The 26,145-nt window shown below is 41.4% G+C and overlaps 2 protein-coding genes and 1 long non-coding RNA gene across 4 annotated transcripts in view; 1 reads left to right on the top strand and 2 right to left on the bottom strand.

Annotated features, from left to right (window-relative positions):
- Positions 1 to 7,182, bottom strand: part of LOC106744921 (protein tyrosine phosphatase type IVA 1) — a 31,655-nt gene extending 24,473 nt beyond the window's left edge. Inside the window, exon 1 of the mRNA XM_014620068.1 lies at positions 7,019 to 7,182. The gene's annotated coding sequence lies outside the window, so the exon portion shown is untranslated. The remainder of the gene's footprint in view (positions 1 to 7,018) is intronic.
- Positions 1 to 16,761, top strand: part of LOC106744923 — a 27,731-nt gene extending 10,970 nt beyond the window's left edge. The window contains exons 3-5 of one of the 2 annotated variants that reach the window (XR_001374495.1): positions 16,180 to 16,295; positions 16,385 to 16,557; positions 16,680 to 16,761. This is a non-coding gene — a long non-coding RNA (uncharacterized LOC106744923). Of the gene's footprint in view, positions 1 to 16,179; positions 16,296 to 16,384; positions 16,558 to 16,646 lie in introns of both variants that reach the window. The other variant, XR_001374496.1, reaches the window with a different exon arrangement.
- LOC106744919 (solute carrier organic anion transporter family member 5A1) overlaps positions 8,471 to 26,145 on the bottom strand; it is a 27,051-nt gene continuing 9,376 nt past the window's right edge. The window contains exons 2-15 of the mRNA XM_014620063.1: positions 22,406 to 22,693; positions 21,551 to 21,751; positions 20,322 to 20,375; positions 19,878 to 19,983; positions 18,992 to 19,208; positions 17,090 to 17,233; positions 16,693 to 16,908; positions 16,364 to 16,471; positions 16,042 to 16,275; positions 14,810 to 15,352; positions 14,487 to 14,676; positions 14,218 to 14,406; positions 13,643 to 13,794; positions 8,471 to 13,535 (exon numbers count right to left, since the gene is read on the bottom strand). Coding sequence (XP_014475549.1) covers positions 13,237 to 13,535; positions 13,643 to 13,794; positions 14,218 to 14,406; positions 14,487 to 14,676; positions 14,810 to 15,352; positions 16,042 to 16,275; positions 16,364 to 16,471; positions 16,693 to 16,908; positions 17,090 to 17,233; positions 18,992 to 19,208; positions 19,878 to 19,983; positions 20,322 to 20,375; positions 21,551 to 21,751; positions 22,406 to 22,614 — 2,862 coding nt within the window. The 5' untranslated portion in view covers positions 22,615 to 22,693 and the 3' untranslated portion in view covers positions 8,471 to 13,236. The remainder of the gene's footprint in view (positions 13,536 to 13,642; positions 13,795 to 14,217; positions 14,407 to 14,486; positions 14,677 to 14,809; positions 15,353 to 16,041; positions 16,276 to 16,363; positions 16,472 to 16,692; positions 16,909 to 17,089; positions 17,234 to 18,991; positions 19,209 to 19,877; positions 19,984 to 20,321; positions 20,376 to 21,550; positions 21,752 to 22,405; positions 22,694 to 26,145) is intronic.

Genomic DNA, 26,145 nt, shown 5'->3' with positions numbered 1-26,145 from the left:
ATTGCTTTTCTCAAACTATTTTTATGTCGTTGTGTTAGCAACTCTTTCAGATGTTACCATAAATAATGCTATATTCAATACTGCGACAATATTGCGCAATATTACGACAAAATCTGAGTCGAAATTTCAGTTTTACATTAAGTCTACTTAGTTCTGCATTAAGTTTTCAAAAATTGTCTATATATATATTATATATTGAATATAATATTAGTATGTTGTATATAAGAAATTAGTTTGTACACAATAAAAAATTTTGTACTAAAAACGATCCATTGAACTTTTGTCACACATTCATCTTGTCAACATATATTGTATTTGTGTATTTTTTAATATATTCTCCATGTTAAAGTAACAAAATATTTTACTGCGTAGGATTTATTGTAACGAAACGCGCGATGCCAAAGTAGATTCGATGTAGAACCATATAGAAGGTAAAAATGATAAAAATCTCAGGTATGGGATGTTAATTCCTAATCCTGTTTATTTATTAGACATTGTGATGAATAACGTTAGTGATAGCATGGTACAGAGAATTTCCGAACATTCCTTAAATAGCAAAATAACTCTCAAAATTCCTCCGAATCTTTGGTATTTGAAGATAGCATTGTTGTGTAGATTTCAAATAATTGCCTATGCCTGATTGACGTGTCCGTATCTTGTCTTTCGTAAGCGACACAAACATACANGGGGGGGGGGGGGGGGGTGAAAACCATAAAAAAAGGAACGCGTCGATAGCACACGCGAGAGATGTAAGAGACTGCGCAACTAATTACATTAATTAATATTCTCGCAATTATGCCACGTGCAGCATGGCCACTCCAGCCACTCCTAGCTTCCTGCCCCGGACTGTTCACCGTTATATAATGCAGTGCAATTTACATAACAGGAAACTGAATGCTAGATCCGTTCTTACGAATCGTGAGCGCAGTTTCGTCGTCGACGTTGTTCCTCTCTGACATTCGATGCACAACTTCGCTACGCATACGCATTTTATTAGCGCGATAATCGCATGAATAAACTAAATGCCATGCACGAGATTTTCGCGTTGAGGATCATCAAGCGGAAGAACATTCGCAGCCAGAGTTTACCATCTTTTCTTTCGAGGGAAATCAGGACTTTNGGGGGGGGGGGGATTTGACCAACATTTTTTGAAATACGCATAGTCTATGTTTATCTTTTTACTGGTATATAATATATTAATAATACTTGAAAATAATCAGAGCAGAACAAATCAATTTTTAAACATAAAAAGACAAACTGTAATAAAATGAAATATAATAATAATATAAATAACAAGCAATGTAATATTGACATATCTGACAACTGTACGTGAAGACATGTATTCATTCAAATACAAAATATTTATTCAAAACTTCTATTAATAAAATATAAAAAATTAAATTTACTTTTGTTTCCACGTGTACTTTTAATTGCTTTGAGCAGCGTTACTTAATCTCTATCATTTTTAATATATTGTGTAAATTTTGTACGAGACATGTCTAAATTTTCAATCTAATCAATTCTAATTAACTATATTAACTTCACGGAATACCAGTTCCTAACATTCATCCACTTTAATAACATGTGGGAAAATACCCGCTCTACAAATGCATTAGATGACGGAATGTTGGAAGTACAAGATAAACAGCAAGCGATAAGTCGTGTAGCTTTTCTTTCTTTACACTTCTGAAGATATTTGTCCACTTTTGATCAATATCTGATATCTTCGGCAGAAGAATTTAGCAATATCGGTTTTACTACATCATAATTACGGAAACAATGTATCTATCGATATTTTATTTGCAAGTCCCCCTAATAGCTTTACAACGACACCAGCATAAGAGTATGTACGTTGTGTAAAAATTGGGATATCCCTGCGTCCCGACCGCCATTCTGTCGGGACGCGGAACAAATATTGATGAATCCGGGACGGGTGGCAATTCCGTTCGCAGCATTTGATCTCGCGATTGTTCGGTCGAGTCCTCAGCGATCAGCGAAAAGACAGGAGAAAAAGGAAACAACGGAGAGTGCAAGTCTTCGCGCGTGAGTTTTCGACGACCTTCGAGAGTTCACGTTGTGCGGGCACGGACGTGGGTCATTTTTATTCCAAATACCTACGAGAAGTCCCACAGTGACGTTCGACCGAGCTACGGCACGGTCGTTGCACTCAACCGAAGAAGAAAAAAAAATTATGACTGTGTGAAAGCACGTCGGTGTTATCAGCGACACGAAGAGGGATAAAGGCTCGAAACTTACGCAATTTCCGTTGCGCAAAAACACGCCCGACATCGCGATGTTCGATTTAAATTCGCGACGACGACGATGATCTCGGGAACAACGAATATTCGCGAATTCGACGAAACATTGCGAAATGTGCGTGTGCATGCGAAAGAGAGAGAGAGAGAGAGTTCAACGACGCGCGCGCGTAAATTGAAAAAGCAAGGCCACGACGACGGATCAGACTCGGAATGTAAAGTATACGCGCGTCTAACGCGCATATATCGCGTGTGTGCACGCACGAACAACGAACAATGGAGCACTGGTGTCGAAGTTGGCGCGAGAGGGAGGCGTTTGGAAAACACTTGGCCGCGAATCGACGCGATCAATTCTGCCGATCGATCGATCGAGCCTTCTGAGATCCGCGAACGACGACGACGACATCGCGTCGATTGAATTCACGGCATTGAAGCCATGATCGCCGGACACGGGTGAAAAATCTCAGCTGGATCGGCGCGACGATATGGTGCTCTCCCCCCCTCTCTCTCTCCACAGGACGTGCGCACGCGGCGCGAGCCAATTTCGCGAGTTACGATCGTATTTGATATGTTCTACATACGTGAAATGCGACCGCGGCGTAATTCGATGACCCACGCGAACCAGATCGCGCACGTGGTCGCGTAAGACGAGATGACGGCGGACGGATAACGACTTTTTATTCGGAAAAGCCGAGTCCCGTTCTCCGAATTCGCGACAGCGGAATATTTCCGGAGCGATATGTATTTTAATATACGAGCGAGATGTACAGTCGGCGTCATGCATATTGTATCATTTCCTAAATTGACATTTGTTACCGCGTACGCAGAAAATGTTTCTTCGGATTCAGTGGAATTTTTTTTAATTAAAGCAGATTTGTCTCTTGGAATGGAGCGAGCAAACAAACGAATGCTCGATTCGACAAACAGGATTGCTTAGTTTCTCAGATAATAAATATCTTTACGTCGAATAATATTCTTTTTTTGTATTTTTATCCAATCATTATAATGGTTATTACAGGCAATCAATTGTTTGAAAGAAATAATACTATATCGGAAATATTAAATAAATTTTTTTTCCAGCAGAGCAATACTTAATATAAAACGAAATAATTTTTTTTTATTCGAAACCTAATATTATTTCTCCTCTAAATAACCCCGTTTTTCTTTTTTTACCAAACATGGTTTATTCTGGTGAAACAACATTTTCATTCAAACGCAATGTGTGAAAAACCCAAGTCGTACAAACGCGTAAATTAAATCCAAGAAAAACTTTCTTCATTGTGTGTACTTACTAAATACTACTATATATAGTACATATATTACACTATATACTATATTTATATATTTGTAACACAATTTTAGTTTCGTACACATATGTACACGAAACTATCGTAATTAGATCCACTACAATCCTAACATTGCAACTACAAATGTTCTAACATACAAGTGAATGTCTACATGTACGAAGGAAATATCACATTGCACATAGCCAACTATATTCCTACTTCTAGTAAATATCTACCAAAGAGCACTAGAGTTAACCATTTTACTTGGATGAAGCAAATATTACTCGAGCGGTGGTATTTTTTCAATGTAGAGTTACTTCTGCGATTTTCAATCTTACGCGTTAATGTTATAAGGCTCAAAATCGCGTGAATCGCTATCTAAAGAATGGTACAGCACACATGACGCCGGCCATACTAAAACGCATCGCGAGCTGCACAGATTTGTGCGCGGAGGAAAGTTTGGTTGAATTTATCAGACAGCGTGCAAATTAATGAAACGCGTTCGGTTTGTCCACTATGTCTGGTAAATTCGATCAAATTTTTTTCCCGTGCGCACGTTTCAACCAACTTCAGACGAAGCTTCGGTTTTCCTGACACATTCCTCCCCTATTTATACACTTCACTCGCGGTCTCGGAGGAAATTAAAAAGAATGCGAAAAAACGTGGTGTAACGTGTTAATAAACGCGACCTCGTCACGTGCAAAACGCACGACGACGGCCACTCGTGCGCGGCTGATGACGATGTTCCGAGAGGATCCCTCGAGACGAGCGGCAACACAGTCCCGAGCAAGATCGAGCGTGAGCTCAAACGAGTCTTTCCGGTCGTAAGATTCCACCGTACGTCTCGCGAGAATCGCTCTCATCGCTGCTCGAGAAGAGAATTCGAATTTTGCGAAAATCATCGCGCCGCCTTGGTATCGCGATTACAAAACTGATAACGCGACCGTTCTCGATATCGCTCTCTCTCTCTCTCTCTCTCTCTCAGCCGTGCGCTGTCTCGTCATTCGCAGCACAGAAACGCGCAGACTGTGTACACGCGGACGATAAATTGCACAATTGGGGGGGGGGAGCAGTCACTAACGATTCGCGGTAGTTTTCGCCGAACGCGGACTGCGCTCGTCATTGACCATGATTCGTGCTGGCTCGAACGAAAAGACGACGATCGAAGACACTCCATGCTCGCGTGGTCGATAAGCCGAAGTCACGATAATGACCGCAATTTCGCACCTATCGGACCGGTTGACGTAAAGTGCAAGTAAAACATGGCCGAAGTTCGCGGACGCAATAATCTCTCGGTTGCCGTACCACCACGCGTGTATAATATATATACACATAGTACACGCACACCACACATAGACACAGCGCGCGTGTTCGCTCGTCCGTTGTGTAGTTAGACGCCTCTTGGTCGCGTCGCGTCGTACCGCCGAATGACGTCAACCCCGTTTTTCCGTTTTTCCGAGAAACCGAGTCACCACGGGGTGGTAATCGGGCGAAAATGTGTGGGAGATCAGATCTATCGAGCGAACAGGGACGCTCCTAAATAAACCAGCTAGTCGTCGGCTACTTTTTGCCCGCGTCACAATTATAATTAACAGCGGGGGGGATTAGCGATTAGCCGTACGAGGAAGAAAGAGAGGTTAAGATTTCTCGCGACGCTGATCGAACGCGCGTTCCAGCTCGACGCCCCCCGCCCCCTTCCGATTCCTCTCGGTACGAGATCCGAAAAAATCTATTGGTTGGTTGAGTTCGGAAGATAAATTGTATACCGGTTGAATAATTGGCCAATAACGTAATCGGTCCAAATTTGTGGATCTGACAATAAAGACCAATGGTTATGTTCAGAAGACACAATGGTTGTGCAATCGTTGAGTAATAATTATCCATGATCGGTGTTTACTTTAGGATCTGCTAATCACACGTCCATCTTCTAAAAGCTGCTCGCTGAGCGCAGCCATTTCATCTAAATTTAGAGACCCAACAATAAAGACCAATAATCACGGAGCGCTCACTGGTCGCTCGCTGTTTTAAATTCGAGCGCTCATCGCGAATTCGTCTCATCGTCGATAAACAAACCGCTGCCGCGCGCGCCAAGGAGGACGGCGTCGACGAAACCGGAGAGTTGAACTCGGCTTCGGAGGCTGCAGGCGCCTCGGCAGAGTCGTCCGGCGACGCGCCTTCCTCCGAACGGGAATAAACCGTAGTGCACACCCGACGTCTTGCGAGATACTCGCTGACATTGTTACGCGCTGAGTCACGGCCGCGATATATACCGCGAGTGAACTCGGCGATTCCGCGAGCGGCGTGAGCCGAGAGATCGCGGAGACGACGCCGGGTCGACGAGCGAGTTTCCTCGCTCGCGAGCTCGTCACTTTCGTCGTGCGATTTCGTGCGGTCACATGTACCTCGAAGCGTACACAGTTTTTTTTTGTTCTTTCTTACTCTATACACGTAAACGCGTCACCAAATAAGAAAGGAGGGAGAGGGGACTCTACATTCATCGATTACGACCGGAAGGATCGGATCGGGAGCGTGAGAGAATCGCTCGCACGAGCGATCCGCCGGGCGAGGAGCGTCATGTGTGCGGCGGCAGCAGTCGGTCTCGACGGCACGCTTGACGTTTCACGCGCCGTCCAGAGGGCTGCGGAGAGAGAAAGGAAGAGAGAGATCCACTTACACATCGGGACCGTCTAACGTAGTATAGCGCTCTCGTTCTGCGTTTCCTCCCTCCATCCCACACATACACGCGCGAGGAAAGAAGAGGCAACGACGAGTACGCGGGGTTCCGAAACGCGTGTGCTCCGTTCCGCCGCTTGAGCGTGCAAAGTGCCGCGCGTCCTTCCTGTGCGAGCCTGTGTATAAAACGGGCCTCCGCGCGGCGTTCTCGCAAAGCTGGGAAAGGAGAGGCGTCACGCCTCGAGACGAGGCGATCCGACGCGTCCCAACTGGGTGTAGAGCCCTCGGCGGCTCGGCTATGCGGGGACATTTCACGGGATTGGAAGTGCGTCCGTCTCACCCACTCTCTCTCTCTCTCTCTCTCGTGTATATGTGTATACGTATGTATGTATGTGTATATGCGCGCGTGCCGAGGGACTCGCGTTTCGACGGCGCGGCGAGCGTGTCCGATGAAAAAAAGGCGTCTCGATGGAGCTGGCGCGGCAGCGGAGAGACGAGACGCCAGAGTTCGTCGCCCGCGCCGCGCCACGCCGCGCGCACATCTACGAAACGCAGTACACGGAGGGAGAGAGAGTGAGAGAGAGGGGCGGACGCACGCACACACGTAGCGCGCGCGCGCGCACGGTGTGCGAGCGTGTACAGCCAAGGAAACCGCAAACGCGACGAGCGATCGACATTTCGTTGATCCGTCCGTCGGTACGTACGTACGCGCACGCACATCACGATGTGCACGGCTCGCGATTCAGCGCGTCGTTTTTGCGCGAGGCTACGCGAGAAAATCGACAGGCGCGAGAGAGCACTCACCTGAATCGCCATACACATTGAATATGGAAGCTACGGTGGGGCGTTCGTTAGCGAAAACGCGACTCCGTAGGTGACAGGAAACACGCTGAGGATATTCGCACCGCTCGCGCACTCGTCCACTCGCCAGAGAAGCCCGTGAACAACTGGAACGACCGACTACACTGACGGACGCACTCCGGATGAAAGGGCGACTCCCACCACGCGCGCCGCGTCGCCGCGCGCATCCGGAACCTGCGTGCCCGGCCACGTGACCGCGCGGCTCAGGCCCGTACCAGTGTGAGTCGTCTCCTCCGCGCGTCGTGCACATTTTTCCGCTTGTTTCCCTCCTCCACGTCGCGAAATGTGGTCAAATGGCGCGTCGAGTGTGTAAATTTACCGTGTGGCGAGGAAATTCACTAATTTCATGGTGACTGGACGAATAAACTTGTGTAAAACTCGCATACCGTACTTTAAACTGCGGTATACTGCTCTCAGGGCACTGATACGATTTTCCGCTACTTTCTCATTCCTGAACGAATATTAATATATATGTGTAATTATTGATTAATAATTTGCAAAGCAAACGACTTGATTTCCACCTTTTCGTAATCGGCCGACGCAGATTTTCATACATTTCCCGACGTTCACTTCTGCCCGGCTTAGTGATATCTCTTATTTTGAGAGATAAATACGCTACTGAACACCGAACGGACTGCTGACGCATGCGCGAATCTTATCCATTTGGAGATACCGGATGGATGAACGGGTTAGGAAATGGCGGAAATGGCAGGAAGTGCTCTGGTCAGAACTTCACTATGATTGGACAATCGAGGAACGTGCGAAATTCCAATACCGTTCTGCACAGAGAAAATTTAAATGTAACCGCGAGTTTCGAGAGAGAAATATGCGCAATATATCGAGAGAAATAGACGTTTCGCAAGATCCACTTGCAGTGCGGAACGTGCGAATCGATGAAATTATCGTTTCGCACCGTCGATCTGCTCGAAACGGTTCCGAAACAATCATGAGCTGCGTTCCCCCAATATTCATTGCTAGCACTGAAAATCTACAGTATACGTAACATGAACTATATATAGATTTTCAGTAGAAATATTTATTTATTCCGACTTAATGTCAAGGGACTTTGTTTAAAAAATTCACTTTAACCATACTCATCCATTCATACTGCAAAATTATTTGACCAGTTAAAATTCAATATATAAATATCAACGCACAAAATATTGCTTCTCTTAACACATTAAGGGCGGGAGTCGTAGTACTACGATTTAGCTCGACTGCGGCTTAAAGGCGGGAGTCGTAGTAAAACAATTTAGCTCGACTGTACCTTAAAGTTTTTATGATCACACAAAATATCGCCCGCCGTTAATGTGTTAATATAAATTAATTTTTAGTATTGCCAATGATTTCCGGAACTCAGTGCTCATGCGTTATCGGGAGCGAGATATGCGGGGATTAACAGTTTTCAAAACATTTATTCATTGTAAATACATTGTCTGTTTGTGCCTTACTCTTCGAAAAATTAGGCTTGTATGAGTCAAGTAAAAGGCGTTTCTTTTTCCCGATCGTTATAATATTATTATCCCTATTTTTTCCCAATTGAATCAGTAATTCGACAATAATGACTCTGGCACGCGAGACACGTAAAATCGTGTGCATCAACCGCATAAAAGTCGTGCGCGGCTCATTCCCTTTCGGTACGATCGTTTGCGATTTGCGCGAGGCGCTCTTGGAAATTCAGAATGTCAATTTTCGTCACAAGAGGGGGAACGAGATCGATAAGAAGCGAGGATCTCACGGACATTACAAATGCAGCGCCAATTGTGAGCACTTTTAACACACACTCGGAATTACCGTGAAACAAGACTGCGACTTACAAAAGTGCGCTACAACGACTTTAGAGTAGAGATGGGCGATACCGTAAAAAATGTCGACATTTCGTATCGATACGTATCGTAAACGAAAAGATCGATACACCACAAATATGAGATAGGCCAATACCATCTCATATTTTTTATGTATCGATACAAAATAGAGATATTTTTGGGGGGATTGCCCATTCTATGAAGATGGATCATTTTCTTTTTTATTCGCAGCATCGCAAACGTCCTCTTCGCGTTCTTACGATCTCGTCGCTTTAACCCTTTCGCTGCGGAAATGTGCGTTTTTTCATGTTTAAAAAATACAAGATTCAGTATTTCCGAATATATTTCGATTGCCGTAAGCGATTACCTAAAGAAAGCTGCTCGTTAATGCCGGAAATTATAGTAGCATTTCGGACGAGTAACGTCGCTACGAAAGAGTCAATCGTTTAATTCTCTTATATTTTAAGGCATATCTCAACTTGGATAGTTCAATCCGTGTGCTTCTAAAGCGGAAAAAATTCTATAGATTCAATTTTCTAAGTCTCGCATCGCGTTATATTTATTATCTAATATCGCGCGCCGCACGCCTTTTTATCGTTCCGATCAGCGTTTAAGACACACGTTATCTCGCTTTATTATAATCACCGTGAGAAACGCAAATGATAATGCATTTACTCTCACAATCTCTCTCTCTCTCTCTCTCTCTCCCTCCCCCCTCCCTCCTTCTTTCACTCTTTTGTTTCTCGCGTTATTACCGTGTTGCGGTATCGATTGCGTATTGCTTTCAAAAGTGTGACAAAGATCGATTTGTATCACTCGTTAGTACTGTTCGTAACTTCATATATATATATATATATATATATATATATATATGTGTGTGTGTGTGTATATATATATATATATATATATATATATATATTCCGCTTATATATTATGGTCCCTACAAAAAATACATTACATCTATAAGCAGCTTATGTTAATGTAATAATCATATGTATGTACATAACAGTTTCCTCACTTAAACGTAATTACCACTACGTAGAGGTGTGCGAATATCCGAAATCAGGCTCCCTCCCCCCAACCCCAACCCGAAGAAAATACCCGACGAAAATATCCGACCCGATTCTCGAGAAGCCGCACACCTCCAACAGCTACGATCTCTAGCAAATAATCGACCGTTCCTTCATGTTCTATCATTTCTAACTTTTCCCTTTATCTCTACGTTCTTTTCATACTTTTTCATTCACTGACACATCCATGACGCACGCACGCACGCACGCACGCACGCACGCATGCATGCATGCACGTACGCACGCAAGCACACACACCTTTACCGAAACGTTCTACTTACAGTAGCTCCGGAATGTTATACGCATTAATCTTAACGATCGTAAGCAAAAAAAGAAGAAAAAAAAAGAAGAAAATTAGATCAAGCCGAACGAAAGGTTTTATAAAAATTAACGACACAGTACTAACTAGTAGTAACGGTTGTCGTAGCGGTACTTGTAGCAGTGGTGGTGGCAACAGTAATGGTAAACGCGCGGTATATTACCGGTAGTAACGATGGTAATAATAGTAATAGCCGATGGAGCAATGGAATTCGAAAATCGTAAAACCGATATATTTAATTGTAAGAAAGTAAACGAAAGCACGGTAATGAAGAGTCGAGAGAATAATTATAGCAACAGTAAGATCCGGTGACATACGCATTATTCGGTGCGCGTCTCGAGTCGTTATATGGCCAAAAAAAAAACCCAGAAGACAAATATATACGTATAAGAGAAAAATTCTTACAAAAGTATTTAAGTAACGTTCTTCTAAAAATCAAGAATAAATACGAGCTATGTATAAATTATAGGCTACAGGTGAGTCAATCGAAATCGATTACGCCGTAATCACCCGCTTACGTCGATAACAATATCGCTTTATCATGGCAACCTCAACGAACGAGATTATAGTACGATGCGATACATGCGTTCTCCACTCGGATTTCTCTCGGATATAAATCGCTCTAACTATTATTTTACGTATGTACAGTCGCTCGCAGGACACAGATCCAGCGTTAATCCGCGCCTCCTCCTCTCTCTATCTCTCTCTTTCTTTCTACCGTCGGCATGTAATTGAATTAAATTTGATTTTAACGCGTGTATTTTCCTCTCTCTCTCTCTCTCTCTCTCCCTCCTTCTCTCATTATTCACAGCACTTTTTGTTATTCTCTACGGTTCTTCCTCAAAGGTTACCGTTCGGAAGAAGTTTATATCACAAAGCGGGTATATAAGTGTTTAGTAATATGTAGTTACGGAGATCATACGCGCGCTGTTCCTCGAAACGTGATGTGCGAACGGTTAACTTTGACGAAGTTTACATTAAACTCGAAAATCCCATCTAAAATATAGTAACGTGTATTACAGTTTTCGAGAAATTGACAGTGGCGGGCCAAAGCGGGGGAGAGTGTGGTGGAAATGCGTGAAATTAAGACTATGTTCACTCATTTTCAGAAGCATGTATGTACGCGAAACTGTTTAGTACCCTTAACGTCGCAGCGGAATAGCCTATAGAGAAATATCCCAATCGATCGGCGAACATATCCGCGAAAAGCAATTGCGCCTAGATTGTTTCTATAACACGGTTTTTTTTCCTCACTTACAGTTCAGTATTCAAATTTTTCACGGTGTTCGTTTCATTGAAGAAGAAATGGAATCGACGTGCAACGAAGACAAGCTTACATTTTTCCTTTATGTTACAATCTCTCATTTCATATAATGGTATATTAATTGATATAATGAGTTCTTTGAGTTAAATTAGAAGTGCCACACTATCCACTAGAATATAGAATTTCACATTCCTGAGTGATTTTATAATAGTTTCCTTTTTTTTTTATATATCGAAATTGATTCGAGAGGCTTTCAGGTACGAAGCAAATAGGCTCCCCGTACTGCGAGCGAGCTCTTTGCGTAAAGCCAGGATTTTTAATTGAAACAGAAAGCAGTGGTATCAACCCCCCAATTATCTCTCGATATACTGAGCCACAGTTAATCCCCCCCCCCCCAAAAAAGTATCATTTTCGTTGCTTGGAAGCATCGTTTGTATGATGTAGAATATATAGTGATTTCCATGGTTCTCGTGGAAAAATTATTCTCTATAATTCCATGAAAAGCTCACGAAAAGAAACGGTTGCCTACAAACCGAAGGAAAGAAGAGTGTATAGTAGAACTAAGAGGAGATAAGAGATCACGTGCGGCTTATGCAATGCGCACTTGAAACGGTTGCATTTATCTCCAAAAGAAAACGAACGTAAGACATAGACCAACGCGCTGTTCAACAATGGAGATTACTTACAAATTCGTCATACTAATCTTTGTCGCTTATCTCACTACGCTAAATTGACTACTGGTTTCGAGAAACCTAATCTCTAGTTATAAAATAAATCGTAGCTCTTACTTTGCACTAATGATATTATAATATATATTTATATATATAGATCGTTAGTGTTCTGTGTGATACTTAGTTCATTATCTTTAAATATACATTTGTCTAGTCTTGTATATTTCTTAAGGCAGGAATTTTCATATTTACAATTTCGTCGTTACGTTAGCCTTCTCTTGCAATGGCGCAAGGCTTATTTTTATCATGATTCGAGTCGGACGACAAGAGAAATTTATCTACATTGCACATCCGCCGACTTTCTCTACTTCATTTTTATATCCTCCCTCCTTCCCTCCCTCCTCGTATATATCTGTTCGTTAACGATATACGTAGCAACAGTATAAATCTAAATGTGCAATGAATAATACAATCTCGAGTTGTACGTTTGAAACGAACTACACTTTACGCGTTATATATCTACTTATTGACATATATATGATTGCTGTAAAAATTTACGTTCTAGTGATATTATTCCCTAAGAGTAATTAACTCAGCTATTTAAATTTGTGACAAATCATCTTGACTAATAAATAACAACTATGCACGTACGCACCATAACGTGTGGTACGCAGAGTATGTACTGTGTGTGTGTGTGTATGTGTATGCAAAAGGAGAAATGGAGAAATATAATAAATAAATATAACTGAATTCATTATACACTTACAGAGCTTCTGAAGTATTTCAATATCGTACAAATTTTCATTGTCTATGGATATCTCGTGATGCATTCTTTTACTTTTCAACGGGAAAAGAAACAATGTACATGTGGATATGTCGACCTGTATTACTCAGGTAAAATCCATCAGCGAATATATCTGTATATATGTGTATATATATATCTATATATGTATATATAAAATAATTTGTCACAAATTTACATATCACCAATTTGATATATTCATTTTTATAGCTTCTAATATGAAATAAACATTAAACGTTTCGGTTACGATTCTCCGCCATACCACTCGACGGTTTGATCTCGACTTCCGGTTCTTGCGTGGAGAATGGCGCTTGCCTTGTATCGGGGACCTCCATATCCGTGTGTTTTGAGCGATTTGTCGTCTCTGTTGAATCTTGCGTCTGACTCGACGACCCTGTTTCCTCGAGATTCGTTGACTTGGTAGGTTCTGTAGGCGATGAGATGGAGGATGGCGTTGGAATCTCGGAACTCGGCAGAGTTGCATCACCATCTCCACCTAAATTCTGATGATGCGGCTTCTCCTCGAACACTGTGACATATATGACAGCATGCATATTATGAGTATGATATATACTCATTTTATGAACGATTTATTCTGATATATTCTAAGTTTATCGTTCATTGTCCGTTACTTACGTTTATCTAGGCTGATAATTGACCCTACAAACTCATTGACAGTGAAGGATGGCGGTTGGTCTTCCATTTGTCTTCTCCTTCTCACGAGCCACCAATCGATTAAAAATAACGCCAAGGCTAGAATTTTTATACCAGCACATAGGCCGACGTATCTGAAATCGTATAAAAGAAATATCGGCATAAAGATGGCGCAAATGTAAGCGTAAGTGAATAAAATGGAGTTGAACTTTGTAAATTAGAAAGATATATAGGGTGTCCCTGACCGTTCTCGGTTCCCGTGGTCTGTAGGTAGGTAGAACGGTGAAACGGGTGAGCAGAAAAGTCATGTACCATATTGCAAAATTCGCAATAGTTGACGAGGAATTAATTATTTTGTCCGAGGTTAGGAACGTAGAAAATCTTCAGAAGTAAGCAATTTTTCTTTATACAGTGTCTGGTCTACCCTTTCCTATGCGTTCATTAGCTCAGACAAAATAATTAATTCCTCACTAACTATTGCGAATTTTGCAAAATGGTACATGACTTTTCTGCTCAGTTTTGCCCGTTCTACCTGTACAACAAGGAGCAAAACATACCTGTATCTAAATTGTTCGATGTCGTAGAGCAAACATCGACCTCCCTTTTCTCCACAGGTGCTCTTCCACAGCAAACACGTGGAGTCGATTAAATTACCGAACAGTATCGGTGCAGGTATATAACCGAACAATCGAAAGATTACAAATTGCATACCCAGCGCAAAGGATCTTTCTTCTTCGGAAACGGATCTGGAATCGATACGCAACCAAAGTCGATTTAGTACGCAAAGATGCACGTGCGACGACCGGTAAGTAGATGCGCGACTCACCGTAATACTATCATGAGTAAAGGCATTTGAGTCACGGCGACAATAAACGTCATGAAGAATAAGAGAATTAAAAACGGGAATATAGTTTTACATGGTGAAGTGCAAGGGCCTGCGGTCGCTACCGGTACGACGGTCACTTCTGCAAACTCCTGAGCAGCTTGTGGCACCATAGTCAAATTACCGTGTATACCTGAGGACACAAAAATAACAATTAATCGCGACGATGTCATCGGAATACTATTGGCCTGTCCCTTTTAGCTGCACTTGAACTGGTGCAGCTAAAAAGAACAGGCCGTATATTTTGACACTGGACCTGCACTCACATGCGCAATTTGTGAAGTTTGATTTTGAACTGAAGGCAGTGCAACCCGCGTGACATGGACTAAAATACGTCAGACCGTTGTTGCCGCAAACCGGCTCGACGTCCGTCATTCGGCATTCACAACCAAAGTTGCATGCGGCAGTGAGATTTACTTGAAAGGGTTCAGGGCCCTTTGTACTACTGTTAAAGTACGGTATAGTGGTCCCAGCCATCTTTACATTCTCGCAACCGAGGAAAAACAGCAGACCGTAACACACCAAGCAAATAATATTCGAGACGAGAACGAATTGCACCGCGCCCTTCGGCCTTAGTTCTAAACGTTTGAGCAAACATCCGCCGGAGAAAATCCCGATGCAAGCGCCTGGTATTGCGATCGAGCCGGTGAAGATGCTGGCTTGGCTTTTCCCCAGACTGAACTGCGTCTCCAGATATTTGGGAAGAAACACCACGAATCCAGACACGATCACCAATTCCATGCACGCTCCCAAACACGTTACAACGTAGACTGGGTTGCAGACAAGCCTCCACATACTTCGTGGAATATCTGTCGTGAGAAGAATCAGATTATTTTGTTTGGAATCGTTTCTCAACTAGTGTGCAGATTTAACGATACAACATTTTGTAAAGTATCGAGAATATACACCGAGAAAAATATTATTGTATTGAGAAGAAAAGCAATTATTCAGTTAATTTTTCTTCTTACAAGTAATGCTTATCTTGAATAAAAAATATTTTCTTGATAATAGTATTAAAATGTACTCGTCACAAGTACTAGAAAAGTTCACTAACATTCACACAAAAGAAGAGTTCGTTCTCTTTTCACGGAATATTATAGCCCTTATTGAAGAAAAGTTCAATTCGGTTAATTTAACACGTTGACTGCCACGGAACTTTTCACGATTCTGGTCTAAGAAGCCAATTTGATTTAATCAAGTAATGAAGTGACGTAGATAACACGTAGTTGGCGTCCTGGGCAACAACCTACGAGATATCTCGTAGTTGGCAGTCAACGTGTTAAATAAGTAAACCGAAGTTTTAGTTTTGGTGTTTCGATTTAACTCTTGATTGAGGTACTAAATTTATACTAGGATTCAAGATATATTTTGAATAAATTTCATATCTATGATGCACTTGCGACATACTTGCGGATATATAAATTTATGAAATACTTGAAACAAGTATATAATATTTACATGAGTACAATGTATATTTTTGTGTATAGAAGCGGCTCACCTTTCACATCCTTGCCGTAACCACTGTCGTCGACGTTTTCTTTTTTAATTTCCTTCGGTTGTTCTTTTTCTTTTTGGTTCGTTGGTTTGTTCTTTTCGATGATTCTTATTTTCTCTTTCTCACGTTGCAATGTTTTAGGGAAACTGAAAAAGGGGATTGCTACTAAAATGAGGAGCAGACCACATAGTAGGAATCCACCCCACCACATGCCGACCCATCTGTGATCTCCGGGATCTGAAAAATTCGTGTTACAGGTGAGCTCACAAGCGAAGAGTAACAATGGCATGCGGTATTAAAATACAAGGAGAGAGATTTTTCTTACCGATGCTTATAATCGTTCCAGAAAACGAGTCCATATGGAAGGATAAAAGATACGCTCCGAGAAGAAAGCCTAAGACTGGTCCAAAGGCCGCCATACTATACATACAACCTGAAAAAGAGAAGGAAATATTTTTCACGGTAAATGAAAAAGATTCCCCGATGCATACTTGAAAATGAAGAGAAGAAGAAGAAAAGGTATATATCTCGGGACCAGAACATAGATGTAAGAGCGCAAAGATTCGACCTAACTAAGAATTGTCTTGTTTTATCTCCCTCGCTTTTAGAAAGCACTTATCTACATGTACGCAATCTTACAGCATTTTTACTCACCGATATATAAAGATGCACTTTCCGGTCTCACGTGATCGTCTATATAAGTAGTACCAAGAGTAAACAAAGGAGAACCTCCACATCCTAATAGTAACTGAGCAAGTACAAACAGCATGACGGGTCCAGCTGTAGATGGAGATCCCTGTATGCAATTGTCACCTCTTAAATTATTATGTGGTGCTAAGGGGGGCGAGGATAACCCTGACGAGAGTCGACCTGCGAACAGATTTCCAAATTGTACGGATTTTAACTTTAACCGGAAAAAAAATCGTGACATTTCTTAAAAGAAAACTCGATACAATGTTTTCCTCATATGAAACTTTTAAATGAATATAATTTAAACATAAATAAATATTTATAAATGCAACAGGAGAAACAATTGTAAATATAGACATACCCAGACCCATATCTTGTTCACGTAACGATACGCCGCGACAAATATTATCCGAATTGGAATGATTCGCTGTTGTCGTCAAGTTGGGTTCCGCTGTGAAATGTGGCACCATAAAGATCATAGATCCCAGTCCCATTATCACTGCACCTACATCATAAGAAGTAACACATGAGTTAATAAATATGTAGTCCCACCAGCAGCATCGTAAAGATTACGCATTAAGGATGTATTGCCCATTAATACCGTATTTTCAGTGACGCATCAAAGGGGCCGTTCGTAAATTTATCAAGCAACATTAGTTTCTACATATTTATTTCATTATCTAAATGATAAATGTTAACTTGAAACGAAGTTTCAACGAAGTTGAGGTAGAGATATACAGAACGATTCATTTTAATTTTAACAGGAAAATATTTTGAAAAATATAGAAGATATAGGAAAATGTTTCAGATATAAGGTTTGGAGGGAGACATGTGACTTTAGTTTCGTTGTACAGTCAAATATTCAAGACCATTTCAAGGTCAACTTCACTTTTTTTAAATAGATTCATATATATATTTTTTTAACACAAATCAATTTCTCTGCTTATTATACGTATAAAAATGCTAGGGCAAGTCAACTAAATACGAATACTTTTCGAGTTATTTTACTTTCCATTATGATATTTTTTAGCACGAGATATAAAATATCTCATGAAATATTCACTTTTTGATAATATCACCTTAACACATTTTTAAGTAATGATATAAAAAAAATCGATTACTGATATTAATCGTTGTATATTGGTGTATCGATGCATTTATAAAATATAATGAATTTTTTTTAAAGTTTCTCTATGTTTGCATAAAGCGATCTATTTGCCATTCTATATACAAAAGTGTTACGATTATGACATCGAAAAAGAAAAAGTTTACGAGATATTTCATATCTTGTACTGAAAAATATCAGGATAGAAAGTAAAGTAACTCGAAAAGTATTCGAATTTAGATGACCATACCCTAGTACTTTTACACGTATAACGAGCAAAGAAATTAATTTGCGTTAAATAAAATATATGATTTCATTTAAAAATATGAATTTGACCTTAAAATGATCTGGAATTATTGACTGTACAACAAAGTAAAGGTCATCATCTTATGTCCCCCTCCAAACCTCACAACTTTCATCTGAAAAATGATTTCATATCTTCCATATTTTTTGAAATATTTTCTTGTTAAGATTAAAATGAGTCACTCTATATATACACGATATTACAAATACGAAAATCTTATTTTTCATTTTTTTATTAACGCAATTATTATATTTATACACCAGTTAATTTAATAGAAATGCACAGATAATAGAAAGAGATATTTAAGTATTTAAATATGTACATATTTACAGTATACATATTTTGAATATTACGATAAGTTATGAATTTGACACCGCTGTATTTTCAAAACAAAATAATTAATACTTAAACAATAATTCTGATATTTATGTACAATATCTACATAATAGCTTTTCATCAAAATCTTATTACTTTAGAAGATATTAAAAATATAAATCAAAAATAGCGCGCTAATCTCAAGAAACACTTATGAAAAGTGTCAATTGTCGTTATAAATATCTCGGCTCTCGAATATTCAATCTTTTTCTAATTGCACGAGCAATGAGTTAGATAATATTTCAATATACACGCAATGCAAATTCTTACGCAAGTTTGAATTCTTATCAAATTCATTTCACCTCTTTTGAAGTGGAATAATTTTTGATCCAAGTTTCAAATTATTGTCAAATTTTTGACGTCATTTTTAACTGCGGTATAAATTAATAATAATATTAATTTGTAATTTTTTTACAATTTCTTCATTATTTTTTGACTAATGGGTAATACATCCTTAAGTAAAATAAAGATCACCGTACCGATCGCTATCCAGACAGGTATATGCCTGCGACTACCGAGATAACTGACGAAAATGACAGTGATAACATTGCCGATCTCGTAAGAGCTCGCAATGAGGCCTGAAAGGCTGGACGGGATCTCAAACCTCTTCTCTATGGTTGTTATCACAGAATTGATGTAACCTGAGCTAAGCGCTTGTTGCAATGTAACAAGGAACGACAGGAGGAATACGAACACCTGAAATCGTAACGCACATGCACAAATCAGTACAAATGAATGTAATTTATAAATCGACGGATATAATTAAGAATCTCCAAGCGTCCCTCAAATCATGCTCTGTGCCTTCGATCGTGCGAGAGAAGATAATAATAGATACACTCGCGCGAGATGCGAAGGTTCTACTTCGGGACAAATTTCTTTGCGCAATACGTTAGTACAATTTCTACGGTCGGACCTCTTTCGTACAACGTTAAGAGCACGGATCGTATCCTTTCGAACGATGAGTCACGACGCCTGTTTTATACATCCGCATGCACCGCGCGAATTGAAACGCAGCACTCACCGCTTAATATGTAAGCGACCTTATAAGATGAAACCAAGATCGCTCGCACGTATCGTAATATATTACCTTCTCACGATTTTACCGCTCTTGTAACATTCGAGAATCTCTCGTACTATTCGATGCAGTAACAGTAAGTCTGCAACACCAATCTCACCGTTCTTTTCTATTCGCGATGCGAGTGAATTTCCGAAACGATACGCGCCAACGATAATAATTAATTTCGTTTCCCAAGCGCGTTAAGAGCCGACACCGAGGTGTAAAATATCTCGCGGGGAAACGGGGATTTTTCCTAAAAATGCACACCTCCGCGCAGCCCCTCGAATAAATATGCAAATCCACCGTACCTTTATTCCGGCAAATCTCTGAATGAAGGCCGGCCTACAACTCAGAATCCCACAGTCCTTGGAGTCCGGATTAAACGGCGGAGTTTGCGCCCTCTCCTTCTCCGTCCTGGATTCGTTTCAAGGAGATCAAACAATGAACAACGAAACGTATCAAAGTGAAAAGCCGCAATGAGCAACTAAACGAGCGATAAAGATCGAATCGCGCGGTCCGGGGAAAAACAAACGGGAAATCGAACTGAACGCACAACGGAGAAGAGAGAGAAAAAAAGACAACGCGCGACGACGCATCGCGCGGACAAAGGATCTCGATCTTTTTTCCCCCCTTTCGCGCTTAATACACGGTTGTTGTTCCTTCGGACAAGCGTATCGCGTACCAAGTACAGATAACTACCGTAATAGCAGATAGATAACTGCGCGACAGTGAGTGATGACGTTTAATTTTACCTGTCTACCATAGAAGCACTGGGATTCCTGCTGTGACATTTGATGATAAAATCTCTGAAAAATAATCGGAACAAGAAAAACGAAGCATGAATAATACTGTGTGCTGCATGATGCGGCGGTGTACAAATACACGTCGGTTGCGACACGTCGATTACCCGACACAGCGCGGCATTAAATTGCCTGCATTAGAATGTCGTAATTAAAGCAAGGTTTTCATCTAAATTATACAAGAGCATACACGCAGTACGGTTACGCTTTTGGTCTTGTTCGCGAGAGCGGGGGAGGGAAGGGGGGAGAGAAAGAGAGAGAGAGAGAGGGAGGGGGGAGCTTTCGTCATAGTCCTCGCCGGCCGATTCCCAGAGGGCTTTCTCCGCGATGAAGCGCATTGCGAAGTGAACGATGGAGTAACGAGGGAGCAAGTTGTGACAATAACGAAAAGTGTGATCCGACTAAATCTACACGCAAAATATGTCATGGTCATTCGTTCTCTCACTTTCTACCAGGTATTTGAGCAGTCTTTCGCGGTACACATACTTGCGATACTCTCTCGCGTGCGTGTGATGCCTTGTTAACGTGTCGCAAAGCTCTATCGAGGCGAATACAAAGGTGCACTTCGCACGACCATGAAGGGGAAACGCGGGGATTAAGAGTAAAGCCAGCGGCACACGGTGCTTGTTTTCATGTTGGATTGTTTGCTAGATGGAAATACTGCGTTTTGATTGGTGTATTGTCAACCATTTTTGGAAATATACCAATCAGAACGCAGTATATCTATCCAGCAAGCAATCCAGCACGAAAACAAGCATCGTATGCCGCTGGCTTAACCGATTCAGATATTCGTGAAAAATGATACATTCTCCCTCCCCCCCCCTCACACACACACACAAAGGAAGAGCAAAATGATTTACGATGAATCATAGCAAAAATGAAATGCTTTGAATGACGTGTTGCGTGCAGCGAAAGGATTTCATTTATGCATGAGCCGTTTAATCATCGTGCCGAGATAAACGGGGCATCTATATCAATGCTCTGGAAGTAGGTATGAAGAGTCACAAGGTGTGTATTACAGACAAAGAGAAGAAAGAACGGTCTCTAGAGCGAACTACAGACGAGGATATACAGTCATTAAAACGCTGTGACGTAGGCGCGACGAGCGGCTCGACGCCCGATCGGTAGTCATCGCTTTCTTAGGTATCTAAGAACGGCGGATACTTTTTTCCCCCACTCACCTATGATCCACAAGGCCGGAACTCGGGTTTCTACTGTGACACCTTATGACAGTGTCGTGGGTCAGTCTGCTGCCGCTCGCCTGCAACGGGTCCGTATTATCGTCGGTGCCAGTGCCGGCGCTTTCGGCGTAGAGGCCCGTCATGGCATACATACTCTCATTCCGTCGATGCCCGGCATGATAATTGCTGCCAGACTCGGACCTGCGAACGACATCGAAACAGATGGGTGGAAAACGGTTCCCCGGTTCATCCAAGAATGAATGGCTCGCGATTGGCTAATCTTCGCGAGAGCCTCAGCGAAATAGTTGACTTATAATTTTAAGACAATGTTTCATGCCCTTTATTTATTTCTATTTTATTATGCAACGGTTTGTCATCAATCACAAACAGAATGGCTTTTTAGTTTGAGGCTCAAGACGATCATTGTGTGTTACTTAAAGACAAATGCGTATTCTGAACTCTCTTCTACCGATAAAAGTGCGTTAAATGTGGCCTCTCAGTTAAATTCTCAAGTGGTTCCCGAGCCACTTTCAGAGGCACTTTATCGATAAAAGAGCAGGGAAGAAAAGCTTGAGTTAAGCAGAAAGTGGACAACCGAATACGTTTTGAGTACATCATAACAATGTTTCTTATAACCAGAAATTCTGTCTCCTCCAACCAAAACGCTTCTGGCTGTCCACTCTCTCCGGTTAATTCAGCCAGACTTTTTTCCGTGAGAGCTCGGAATACAAGCCAAAGGCATTAAAACACTTAAGGCATAAAACACTGTCTTGAGCCGATAAGTCAGCCATTCCGCTGAGGCCCTAATGATATTCACACTATCTATGTGGGGGACAGCTATGAAGAAAATCTCACCTCTTGTGACCGAAGCCACCGCTGCTCTCGTTCCTCTTGTGGCCACTCTCGGATCGCTTGTGGCCAAAGGCACTGGATATACTCTCGGCACGCTTGTGACCGCCCTCGGTACGCTTGTAACCGACGAAACCACCCCCCGACTCGGTGCGTTTGTGCGCGAACATGCTCGAACTGGAGCCGTTCCTCTTGTGCCCGCTGGTGGACGCCATTCTTCTGACATCTATTTCCTCTCCTTCCGTTCCTGCACGCTGGTTCCGAATATTACGAGCGCATCGACGACATTGTTACCTGCAACAGAAATCAATCACTCGTCAGCGAGCCGCAGAGAGAGGAGACTGGCTTTTACTTCGTGACGGGAAGAGCGTCGACAGCGCGATCCGTCGATCGCAGTCTTCCCGTCCGCGCTCTCCTCCCTTTTCCCGTCTCGATCCCGTCTGCCCGATCGGTCGACACGTTCCTGAACGACGAAGAGACACGTAATAGCCGAGCTGATTCGTCGTCGACTGCGCTTTGTGAAGTTGTACGATCAATTGACATCTCAAGATTCAACGGTTCAACGAACCCGTTCCCATAAGGTCAGGGACGTTCGGCAACGTGAACGGTGCTCGGCGAGCTCGCTATCATCTCCGAGGCGGAGATAACTAGAAGATAACTGTACACGCCGCGCCACATGCGATATATAGAGGACAAAGGGAACCTGCGCGTGCTCCATCTTTTTTTGGAGAAATCTCACGCGACTCGACTTTGTTCTTCTATTCTGTACAATGTCAACGGATGTCCGTGCGGTTGATGTGGTCGCTTTTGAATGTCCTCAATTTTCAAGACTACTCTAACGGGAAAATCGGGAACGTATATTTGTGAATTTTTTTTATGCCGAGCCGTTTTTTAACTCTCGCGATCCTGACATTGAAGTAACATCATAGATGGCTCTCAGGCCTACATTAGGAAAAAATGTAAAAATAGTGGGTTTTTACATTTTTAGGTCCTTTGTGAGTTATTAAGGTTATTAATGGATTTTTATTTCTTGTCTTTGTAGACTGAGGTTGCCAGGAAACCATTCATAAACCAGTTATCATTGGATCAGGTTGATAATAGCAATGGGCATATGGAGATCCAACTTTTTTTTCTGAGTCATAAAAGAATAGAAATGGGGGTATAGAGTGCGTACAAAGTGGAGGGGGAGATAAGCGAAAGAAAATGTAAATTTCTGTATATTTTACGAGTGAAACTATAAATACAAAATTATTGCCACTGCAAACTATCGCAAACGAATAATGTAGAGAAATACTCTAACATTTACTATATTCAAAAATTAACATTTCAAAAGTTAGATGCCACACAGAGAAAAAATATCACTTGCGAAAAAAACCACTTTGTTTATTAATCTTCTTTTAAATAATTATTTTGAATAAAGAATATTTTCCTAATATAGTATCAAAATATACCAGAACTCGTATATAAAAGTTCATTACCATTTACTCAAAAGCAGAATTTATTCTTTCTTCAAGAATATTATAAATTTTATCAAAGAAAAGTTAAATTTGATTAATTGGAACAATTAAAGTTGTAGTTTTGCTTTAATTTAAATTCTTGATTGAAATACTAAACTTACTAGGTTTGAGAATATATTTTGAACAAATTTGATGTACTTATGGTGAACTTGTGATATATTTGTACATATATACTTGTTTAAAATATTTCATAAATTTATATATCCGTAAATATATCAAAAGTTCATCATAACAGCATAATATTGATTAAAAATATATTCTCAATACTAGTAAGTTTGGTATTCCAAACAAGAATATTACACTGAAACACTGAAACTAAAACTCTTCGGTTTACTTATACCAATTAATTCTAATCTTACTTCGATAAAGTTTATAATAATCTTGAAAAGAGAGCAAATTCTTTTTTTGTACTCAAAAGAACTACATTGTATATCATCATTTACTAATGATAATGAGCTTTTCTAATATCTGTGACAGGTATATTTTCATACAATTACCTCTCAAGAAAATATTCTTCGTTCAACCAAAATAACCATTACTCAAAGGAAGAAAAGTAAATTGAATAATTGCTTTCCTTCGCAGTGCAAGTAATATATTTCCGTGTGTATGGATCAGTCACAAAAAGGTAGTAACCTCTTTTTCTGATAAGTTTCGGGACGCATCCTATATCCAATAGAATTCGTTTCTCAGTACTTCTCCCAGGAGATACATTTTCCTATTTTGTGTACAAGATGTCTTGCGAAACCGAGAAAGAAAGTGTCGCAACCTTTTTGTGACCGACCACCTTTCTCACAATGCGACGATATCGAAAAAACGATCTAAGCGATTGAACGATTCGGCGATCGCCGGGCCCTCGGTATCGATCGCGTTCGGCGATACAATCGCCGTTACTACCGCGCTCGCGAGGCGAGCGTGCGAACGCCCGCTGTTCTCTTATGTTTTTTTTAGATTATCGATCGCGCGCGTCCTTGATTTCGTCACGATGAAAAATTGAAGGGGGGTATGGCCGATGTAATATGGATCGCCGACAGATTCAAAGTCAGGGATACTGACGATACGATGATCGTTCGCCTGTGTCGTCCTCGCGGGCAACCGGTTGTTTACGGCGTTAAGAGACTCGCGCGATCGATCGACACGCGGTGACAAGCCGACACGGGACCTTTCTCGCTGTATCTCGCGTGGTAACGTGTCGAAACCGCTCTTCGATCGTTTGACGAAAGACAGAAAAAGGGGGAAGAGAAGGTGCACACATTATCGGGAGCATTGACGCGAAACTCGAGATTGGCCGATCGCGTAAGGCGGCTGAAACATTCAGCGAGAGAGAACACGAAAGAGTAGGCTGTCGCCGCTTCGAGACGTTCCGACTTGTCGAGAAGGTATTCTCCCGAGGTCTCTCTCACGGCCGAATCGTGCTCGCCCTATCGAAGAAACAAGGAAAAAGTCAAGCCGTTTTGCATAAAGCGGGGTCTACGATGAGAATTTAAGTCGTAAGACTTAAGAAATTGGCCAATTACAGTCGAATTATAGAAGAAAAATTAATTATGATTAGTCCATTTCTTAAATCTTACGCCTTAAATTCTCATTGTAGTCCCCACTTAAGCTATGACTGCGCGCATAAGTACCGGTCTGCAATAGGTATCTTAAGCTTTAAGAAATTGGCCAATCACATTAAATTATTCTCTTTACATTCGACTGTGATTGGTCAATTTCTTAAGGCTTAAAGCTTAAAACACCTATTGCAGACCGGGACTGAACGTTCTCGTAGCCTTTGCCGAGACTCGCCGAAAACGAAAGTGCCACTTTTCCCTCGTAACTTGTACGAATTATTCGAGGAGCAAAGAAATAAGAAGAAGAAGAATAAAAACAAAGTCTCCCTACTGCTGAGGGCCGTTTCATTTGCACATTATCGTCCGGCTGTGATCTACAACTGCGATATTCATTGGCATTAAACTTCGTCAACAACCGTTCGGCTAATAAAGGCGCCAGCGAATACGCCGATAACCGCTCGGTACTGATAACATCCGCACGACGACTGTGATACGACACACGCGAAACGTAGATGTACTAACGTCATGTTACGTCATTCGCGCGAGTGTTTCGTCGGCAGAAGTAGTTCGGCTGAAATCCATTATCATCGATCGTGAGGGTAAACGAGCGGAATTATAATATTTTAATGCGAACGAGCGTATTTCGCGACCGATTAATTCGCGAACTCCCCCCCCCCCCCCC

The sequence above is a fragment of the Dinoponera quadriceps genome, unplaced genomic scaffold (assembly GCF_001313825.1).
Source record: "Dinoponera quadriceps isolate SergipeBrazil2010 unplaced genomic scaffold, ASM131382v1 scaffold1432, whole genome shotgun sequence".
Lineage (NCBI taxonomy): Eukaryota > Metazoa > Arthropoda > Insecta > Hymenoptera > Formicidae > Dinoponera > Dinoponera quadriceps.
The sequence above is the reverse complement of the archived record's forward strand: the minus strand, read 5'-3'. Positions and strand labels throughout refer to the sequence as shown.